Below are 10,227 nucleotides of genomic sequence, written 5' to 3'. Positions count from 1 at the left end.
AAGTAGAACACAAGATGACGTGATAACAAACTTTTAGTATTCAAAGGAAAATTATAGATGGCATTAAAAATAAAATACATTTCTGCATTTTTTAAAAAGCACAATAATTAATAGAATATAGCTCTTGTTAAAGGTTTAATTGTTAAACTAATTACGATGTATTGGATTAGTCTTATTTAAAATGCGGAAGTTGGTAATATTTCTAAACATAAAATAATTTTCGGAATTTAAATAATTTTTAAATGGACCGTCATTGGACAGTGTGGACTACATTGTCAAACATAAAATTATCAATAGAAGTTGTTTTTTATTTTCAATTTTGATATAATTACATTAGCTAATTGTAGAAGGATAGTTTAATATTACATAATAATTAATTAGCATCAGCATGTCTTCAGATAGAAATGACGAAGATGATGCGGAACCGGAAAGTTTGGAAGAGGCGGGAATTTTGGAAGCTGATGTCGGAGCGAATTTGTATGTAAATTGTATCATAATAGATAAATAAAATAATCAAGCAATTGATTGAATTATTGTATGTTTTTCACAAAGAGAAATGTTTCAGGGTGACACAGTTGTTCCTTTTTAGGGTAGACATAGTTGGTTCAACATGTACCTAACTACCTACCTATATTTTGACTTTTGCTTATAGCATATTATTAAATCATATAATTATTATAGTTTGAATACCTTTCAACCAGCGATCAACAACTGGCCAACATAGACCCAAAGCTGAAAGTCGACATGGATCCAAAAGCCCATCGCGACTTGCGTCCAGAAATGATGTTCATACGAGAAGAACTGCGGCAGGCTAAGATGCAGACACTTGCGGTAAATTACTACTAGCACAGACTAATAATAATATACTACGTATACAACTACTAGCGATCTGTCCCGGCTTTGCCCGTGGTTTATTATTCTAGCCTATACAGGGTGTCTCACTGTTGGTATACTAAGCTCAAAGGAGGTTATAGTTTTGCATACGTTGAGTACGAAAAAAATAATTAAAAAATTCCAGACGCATTTTTTTTCAAATAAATTAATTCTTAAAACTCTATGTGTACACCCATAACAAGCGCGTGCCACCCAACTTTGCCACCAGCACGTGAGCTATTGTCTGGCTAATGAAAGATGAGACTGGAAAAAGGCGGCAAATTCAAAAAATCAACATATGGCAACTTAGGTTATAGTTGGAAATATAGTTTTAATACTTTTATTTATTATTTTCTCTTACGAGCAAAAAAAAAACAACAAACTCTTCATCTTTATAATATTGTTTTATGTAATATACTTAGTACAGTTAAGTGATACAGATAGACAAAAAAGAACACCGAATGAAAGCAAGAAAAAACACAACAAAATACAATTAAAGTTTGTTTAATCAATATAATCATATTAAATCTAAAAATTCAACCGCGAGTGAATAGTAAGAATCACTATCATTATCTCTGACTCTTATTATGAACCCTTCCATTTCTGCAGTTATTCCATCTCGTTTTTTATACTATCTTCAACACGAATAACATGGTCCGGTCATAGAAGAAATCTCGTCAAGATACTGATTTTGTGTCTTTAAACATTTTGAACGAAACAGATCATTCAATTTTTTTTATTGTTGCTTGAATAGTTTATAACTGGACTATTGGTATCATCCATGTTACTTGCAAACTATTACATATTAAACAATGCAATCAAAATGAATAGTATCAAAATATCAAAGTCACACTTAACAATGCATTGAGATATTTCACGTAAACACTCTTGTTTTTCCTTGAAAACTACATCTCTTTCAACTTGTTTCTTTTCAAATTTACTAATCATAGTAAAAAGAACCTTTTTTAAGTCGCATTTCAATGTTTTCGTCTCGTTTTCAATTAGAAATCACTAAAATCGCGGAAATAATTTTCACTTTGACACATCAACAACTCAGGTTTTAATGACAATTACGTAATTATAAGTGTTGCCATATAAATTTTCTAAATAAAAAGCCAGTCTCATCTTTCGTTAGCCAAACTCTATCGTTAAAGATTATGTTTTCATAGACAAAATGCTCATATTAGAGAAGGTATATGCCGTCTGCGCGAAACTAGAGAAGAAAACATGGATTTTCAGGAAAATTTAGTAAAAAATTTTGGACGTAATTTTTTTGTTAAAGTATTTTTTACGTGATCAGTGTATGCAAAACTACAAGTTCCTTCGCGCTTAGTATACCAATAGTGGGACACCCTGTATAAGGGGTCAGGATTACCTATATATACCAATCTATACTAATCTTATAAAGTTGAGTTTGTTTGTTTGTTTTAACGCGCTAATCTCAGGAACTACTGGTCTGATTTGAAAAATTATTACGGTGATATATAGCCTATTTATCGAGGAAGACTATAGTCACAGACTAATAATAATATATGTACTACGTATCTATAGTCTACTTAACATCACGCTAAGACCAACAGGAGCAGAGCCCTGCGGGTGAAACCGCGAGGAACAGCTAGTCGTTCATATTACTTTTTTGTAAAATATAAATTTCTGATTTAAGAAGTTTCTGTAAAGAAATAAAATAATTTAGTTTGATGTATATCGACTTTATGTAGAATCTATATCTTATATTTGCTTTGAAAATTATACATTTTACGATTGAGAACTGAACTCTGAAGTCACCACATTTGATGTCTAGACCTTTGAGTATACAAGTAAATTATATTATGTAGATATATTTTGTAGGTGCGACGAACTGCTCTGAAGAAATTACTCATAAAGGACTTTTTGCAAGAGGACTGCGAATTGAAGAATATCGGGCTATCGTATGCACCGCCTGATCCTTAATAAATTATTTAAAATATTTGGTCTTTTATTTTCATCAGTTTATTATTTTCTCACTGTAAAAATTAGCATGCATAGATATAAATGCTTGCACAACAAAAGGAGAATGTTTATAAAATATCTACTACCGGTCCGCCCCGGCTTCGCCCGTGGTACATATTTCGCAATAAAAGGTAGCCTATGTTCTTTCTCAGGGTCTAAAGATTATCTGTGCCAAATTTCATCAAAATCGGTCCAGTAGCTTATGCGTGAAAACCATACATACATACATATTACATACCTTTCCTCTTTATAATATTACTATAGATATAGTGGTACCTACTATGTGTATCGATTTTGATGAGGTTTGCAGACTGGAAAAGACTCAAAGCCTGTGCTCAAAGCTCACAGAGGCCAAATCTTTTTTTTTATTCGGATGAATTTTTTGGTCCGTGGTTTTGTTGCATTTTGTTGACGGTAGAAAACATGGGATAGAGCCTGTCATGGAAGAGCTAGTAAAAATCATTTTCATTTACACAACAATATTTCACATATTTTTAAGGCGGGCGGTAAGCTAGTAGAGCTTACCGGCTACCGCCCGCGGCTTCGCCCACTTTCTCTAAAACCTAATAAATTATGTACTAATCTTCCATCTATTAAAAAAATGCAACAAAATCCATTGTGTATATTTAAGATATAAGCATACAAAAAGACATAGGGACAGTATAGGACTTTTTATACTATGTAGTGAAGGAAATTAGCAAGAAAGTCGAAATAACGTGACCAAGAACGTGACACATCCACGTATAACGTGACAGTAACATTGATGATTTCATTTCCTGAGCACGGAAATGTTATACCTACATATTATCTTAATATATATAAATCTCGTGTCACAATGTTTGTCCTCAATGGACTCCTAAACCAATTAACCGTTTATAATAAAATTCGCACACCATGTGTAGTTCGATCCAACTTGAGAGATAGGATAGTTTAAACATGTAGGGACCACGGGCGAAGCCGGGGCGGACCGCTAGTAGGTATTATATTAAGATTATATTCTACATAGAATGAATTGCATTTTCGATTTATCTTCGAGCATTAAGTTCGAGCACTTTATTATATTTAATTAGTTAAGAGGGCTGTGGACTTTGGACTCATATAATATAATTAAAGTTAAACTGTTTTAAGCATACTATTTATAGTTTACAAGCATAATATTAGGTAGGTACATTATTGTATGGCGGTAATACTATTTGTTTGAAGTGGGATATCTTTTATACATAAAATGATTTGCATTTTCATCTTATCTTCAAGAGTATCTTATAAGCGGATAATTGATGAGAGAAGCATGTGAACTTTGGACATACTTGTATTTAAGTGAAAAATTTAGATAAAGTTTATCATGCCAATAAAGCTGAAGAGTTTGTTCGTTTGTATGTTTGTTTGTTTGAACGCGCTAATCTCAGAAACTACAAGTCCGATTTGAAAAATTATTTCGGTGTTAGATAGCCCATTTATCGAGGAAGGCTAAAGGCTACATAACATCACGCTAAGACCAACAGGAGCGGTGCAACGCGGGTGAAAACGCGGGGAGCAGCTAGTCACTGATATTATTTAAATTGGGTGACAATGACTCTTTAATGAATATTGACAGATATATTTGTTGTAATAAACCACAGTAATAAACGTTAATTACTAAACAAGTCATTTTTACAAAACAACTAGCGGTCCGCCCCGGCTTCGCCCGTGGTAACTACATGTTTAAACTATCCTATCTCTCAAGTTGTATCGAACTGCACATGGTGTGCGAATTTTATTATAATCGGTTAAGTGGTTTAGGAGTCCATTGAGGGCAAACATTGTGACACGAGATTTATATATATTATTAAGATTAAGCAGGTAATTCATTCGATGAAACAATACAAAATTCATTTGCTGAAAAAATTAGGTAACTCATAGGTACCATGTTTACAATGAACAATCTGTATCATCTTTAATAATTACGATCGCCTACACATGTAATAAACCTACATAAAATTACATACCTTCGGAAAACTTCGAACTGCATCGACAACCTCACGCTTCAACAATGTGCAGCAAAGGTATTGCGAAGTTTGTACCACGTGTGTTTGGTTTTTAGCTAGAAATTTGCAATATTATACAGTTATGGAATACTTCAATACTTGGTTGTGTTAGCCTATTTTTACTTGAACTATGTGGATGAGTTTTAAATGGTAGTACATGGTGCTACATGGTAGTAAATGTTCAAGGGTTATAAGCAACTAGCTGTGCCACGCGGTTTTACCCGCATTTCTCTGCTCCTATAGCCTCCTATTATTCCTAGCTATCTACTATATAAAAATAAGTCGGGTTTTCCTTCCTGACGCTATAACTCCAGAAAGCACGAACCGATTTCCACGGTTTTGCATTCGTTGGAAAGGTCTCGGGCTCCGTGAGGTTTATAGCAAAGTAAAGGTGGCGAAACAGAGTTCACCCGGTTTGCTAGTAGCTTAAATTATAGCCTTCCTTGATAAATGGACTATCTAACACAGAAATATTCTTAAATTCAATTCAATTAAGTAACCGTTGTTCCTGAGATTAGTGCGTTCAAGCAAACAAACTCTACAGCTTTATAATAATATGAGTATTGATATGAATCTATGAGACGAATCTAAAAGGACAGTAAGTTAGTATTCGAATAAATTTCGTTTATATGCTGCGTGCCTACGACGAATAATAATTATTAACATCACCAACTTTAGGAAAGCAATACATTGATTTTCTGACTCTTATTTTTCTTTTACAAAAATAATTACTAATACAAACTTTTGAATGTAAATATTAAATCAATAATGCGTTTATTACAATGTATTACATTGTATGTATGAAAATAAGCCAACGCATTGTCTACATGAAAATAAGCCAACGACATGATATTAGAATCTTGTTAATGTTTTTTTAGCGAATTTCCAGGACTTATGTAAATTGAACTCGTGTATATGTGACGTAATCGCATCGCGATCGGTCTATTTTTTTCAATATTTTTCACAGCTTTTTTTAAATAGTAGAATGTCCTTATTTCTCAAAGGTTTAGAGAAATTTATTTTGGATATAATTATTATGAGTAATTATTTTTTTATAGATTAGCAGATTCATTATATTATTATTACCCAGTACTTATTTGTGAAACTTAGTTTAGTAGAACAAATAACAATATATACCTATGTTGCCTAGATTACTTCACTAAACATACCGCCGTAATATAATTTTGATCGTAGAAATTGTTATGTATCAATAATATTCGTGTATCAATTATAATTCATTAAATGTAATTACTACTATAGGTTGATTAACTTGATTATTGTTTTTAATTAAATCATACTAAAACTGGGGGAAAGTGGAAACTAAATAACTTTGAGTAACTCGATTTGTGAAATTTTCAGACAACTGTAGAGTAAATATATCAGACACTAGGTGTCCGCCCGCGGCTTCGCCCGCGCAGTCAAAGAAAAAACCGCATAGTTCCCGTTCCCGTGGGATTTCCGGGATCGCGTCATTTTCCCGGGATAAAAAGTAGCCTATGTCCTTTCTCGGGTATCAAAATATCTCCATACCAAATTTCATGAAAATTGGTTCAGTAGTTTAGGCGTGATTGAGTAACAGACAGACAGACAGAGTTACTTTCGCATTTATAATATTAGTATGGATTAGCAAGAGGCACATAGGTAACAAATAAAAGGCCATACCTACAATTTAATCGTATGTTGGGTAGATTAAATTTATTTATTTATTTAAAAGTTAGGTACTTTTAATAATTAAGATTTGAGAAGAAAAAACTATATTAGTAAATATTTAAAAGTAAATAATGGGCACAAAGTGAAATAAGGAAAGGAAGGAATCACTTCTGAATCTCTTTAATTTACGTATTACAACTAGCTGTTACCCGCAGCTTCGCCAGCGTGGAAAAGATAAATTTTCATGATACAAATTCAATCATTCCCTATTTTATCCCCTTGGGGATAGAATTGATCGAAATCCTTAGCGGATGTCTACGTCCTATCATCTACCTGCAAGCCGAATTTCAGCCCGATCTGTCCAGTGATTTAGACTGTGCGTTGATAGATCACTATGTCAGTCAGTCAGTCAGTCAGTCACCCTTGAGTTTTATTTATAGCTATAGCCTATAGATATTACAGTTTAGGCAACAGTCTCAAACTTTTAAGCGCGTAATTAAATTAATTTAATTCTTTGTACTGAAATAAATGTATGAAAAAAAGGCTTGCTGATGTATTTTGGTGATATCTTTAACATCCTGACATCTAAAGTATCAATAATATTACATAGTTTTAAATAAAAAAAGGCACTCGGGGACTGCCGCGGTAAAGCTATTGCATGCTATGCCTTCAAGCCACGCCTCCGCGCCCGTCGGAGTGGGGAGCGTGAGGTTTTTTCGTTACGGAATTTCTGGATTCGGTCCCCGCGCTCAAGGCCCGGGATAGAAGCTATGCAATCCATACTAATATTATAAATGCGAAAGTAACTCTGTCTGTCTGTCTGTTACTCAATCACGCCTTAACTACAGAACCAATTTGCATGAAATTTGGTATAGAGATATTTTGATATCCGAGAAAGGACATAGGCTACCTTTTATTGCGAAATATGTACCACGGGCGAAGCCGGGGCGGACCTCTAGTCGGTAAATAAATAAAGATAGAATTTGAAACTGGTACCTACATACATTATCTTGTTTATAGAATTAATTTAAATAAAATATAATAATAAATACTAATATGTTTGTTCAAAGATATAATAAAATCGATTTAAAATGTTTAAAAACAAGAAATTCGTTGCTATTGCGTCATATGAATTTTTATATACAGTTTGAAAAAATCAAATTGAAAATATATTTCGAGTTTTTCCTATTAGGTATAGTTAAAGTATTAAGGAATTAGTCAATCAAAAATTCTTTATTTTTATAGTTTTGTTGTTGTGAAATGAAACTATAAATTCATTTGCATATATTTTTGAAAACTTCGATATATCCTTCTTATAACAGAGTCAGTTATATATGTAACAAAATTAATAAAGAAGACGCAGGCTTTCGATCTCATGCCTCGTGTACGCCAATATAAGAAATTACAAGTAATTTATAAGTGAATGTCGGGGAATAAGTAATTTACTTACAAAAGAAGCTTCAGAAAACATAGTTGCTGATATAGATTAGATTTTTATTTGAGTGTATCGTGGATTCTGTTAAAACTGACGCTCTAAAAAGATATACTATTATTTTTTTAACAAGATAAACAATGGTTAATTTATTTGCATTTAAATTATTATAAAAACGTTAATAAACCCAAGGATAAATTCAGAAAAACTGGATGTATTATATATATGCAAGTTAGATTCTAGAGAATCTTTAGTCTTTATTTTTATTAGTGTGTATAATTTTTCCTCTAACAGTCTAAAGAGTAAGGAAAAATTGTGGAATTGGTGAAAATAAAGTTATTTGTGTGATATATAAGAAAGTAAGGTGAGTTTAAAATTAGAGTTTTTATTTTATTTAAGTAATTGAGTTAAAACCTAAGTTTAATATAATATTTGTCGTTTAGATAAAAAAATAGTAATTATATGATTTTTTATGGAAATGGAGAAAACACTAATTAGTTATATTTTTTCTCTGTGGCCAACACTGGTCGATCGTTAAAATTTAAACAATTTCTTTTTACTTTAAATATTCAGGTATTTTATAAAAGGACTAAAAGTATGTTTTTTTATCAATGACCACGTGTCGTATGGACACGATTTCTGTTTGTTTGAACGCATTAATATCAGGAACAACTCGATCGATTTAAAAAATTCTGTCAACGCTGAATATGTACATTTTCTATGAAGAAATGGCTTTCTATAGTGGTTAAATTAATTTATCCATACTAATATTATAAATGCGAAAGTAACTCTGTCTGTCTGTCTGTCTGTCTGTTACTCAATCATGCCTAAACTACTGAACCAATTTCCATGAAATTTGGTATGGAGATATTTTGATACCCGAGAAAGGACATAGGCTACTTTTTATCCCGGGAAAATGACACAATCCCGGAAATCCCACGGGAACGGGAACTATGCGGGTTTTTCTTTGACTGCGCGAGCGAAGCCGCGGGCGGAAACCAAGTTATTAAATAAATGTAGTCTGTTCAATAAAGCTTCAAAAAATTTATCTACTTCAGTCAATAAATAGCTTAGATAAATACATAGTTTATTTTGTTGGAAATGTTAAATTCGATAATGCTCACGAATTTCCGCGTATGTAACTAATACCATAGAATCATAGATAATATAATATAGGTAATATAGACTACAGGCCCAAGTTGAAAAATTTATGGGTCATTTGAACCACCAAGTGACCTATCTAGAACGATATAAGAGCATAAAATAATAAGATTCAGCACTATGACGTCACTTGTAAGCTGTCCAACTGAGGGCAGATGAGAAGTCGAAAGTACAGGTAGAGATTTTTTCCCCTTGTCTCCATGATTTTTGTACGGCGTTGCGGAATAATGGATTAAAAGCAGTATAGAAATAGAATGACACAGATGCCGTACAAAATCAATTAATGACCAAATTTACCCCGGCAATTGTCGGAAAATAAAAATAAATACCGACTTTGTGGACCACCATTTTTGTACGGCATCTGTGTCATACTATTTCAATACTGCTTTAAATCGATATAAGAGCATAATTATTTTATGCTCTTATATCGTTCTAGATAGGTCACCTGGTGGTTCAAATTAACGATAAATTTTTCAACATGGGCCTGTAGTCTAATACTAGTAGCTATTTAGTTATCCGTGGTAATACGGAGATCCGACTTGTTATAGATTGAAATGTACATAAGCGATATTCCGTCGAATAATGCGGGTATACTTACTACTTACTACTAATAACTTTAGATTATAATAGTTAGCGGGTAGTTGGATATTGTTAAAACCATAGATAACGAGGAAGCAATGGCGGACTTTATAAAACTTTATCTGTGAAACAATTTAAAGAATTTAGTCTAGCATCTAGGTAATTAGTGCCTAATTTAAATGAATTAATATCGAGATACTTTATAATCGGCAATCTTTTTAATGAGATAACTTTAAGATGTAAAGAAAAATGGCTTTAAATACTTTGGCAAAGGATAAATAAGATCATCCAATCGGAGCAACATTAAATACAATAAATAAAGATTCATATGCAGTATTAAAATACTAATAAGTAATTTGTCCCTGGCAAAAGAGTTGATTGTAAAATTACTAAGAATTTAAAATAACAGACATTAGCCTCACATTAGCTTATAATTTTGCTGAGGATCCAGTATTTTCATGTAGTCCAATTATCAACAATTACATAGAACACATAACAATTTTCCTACACAAAGTAATT

At 32.4% G+C, this 10,227-nt stretch overlaps 1 protein-coding gene across 1 annotated transcript; it reads left to right on the top strand.

The window, feature by feature from the left end:
• The first annotated feature begins 388 nt into the window (after positions 1–388).
• Positions 389–2,823, top strand: LOC149479736 (uncharacterized). Its single transcript, XM_089707108.1, has 3 exons — positions 389–477; positions 702–831; positions 2,722–2,823. Exons 1-3 carry the CDS (start codon positions 389–391, stop codon positions 2,821–2,823), a joined length of 321 nt encoding a protein of 106 aa, XP_089563234.1.
• Positions 2,824–10,227: the final 7,404 nt, after the last annotated feature.

The sequence above is a fragment of the Colias philodice genome, chromosome 19 (genome assembly GCF_061535455.1).
Source record: "Colias philodice isolate Cphi_HAF_F1 chromosome 19, ilColPhil1 Martin Lab GWU primary, whole genome shotgun sequence".
Classification (NCBI taxonomy): domain Eukaryota; kingdom Metazoa; phylum Arthropoda; class Insecta; order Lepidoptera; family Pieridae; genus Colias; species Colias philodice.
Note: the sequence above shows the minus strand (reverse complement) of the source record. Positions and strands in the feature narration are given on the sequence as shown.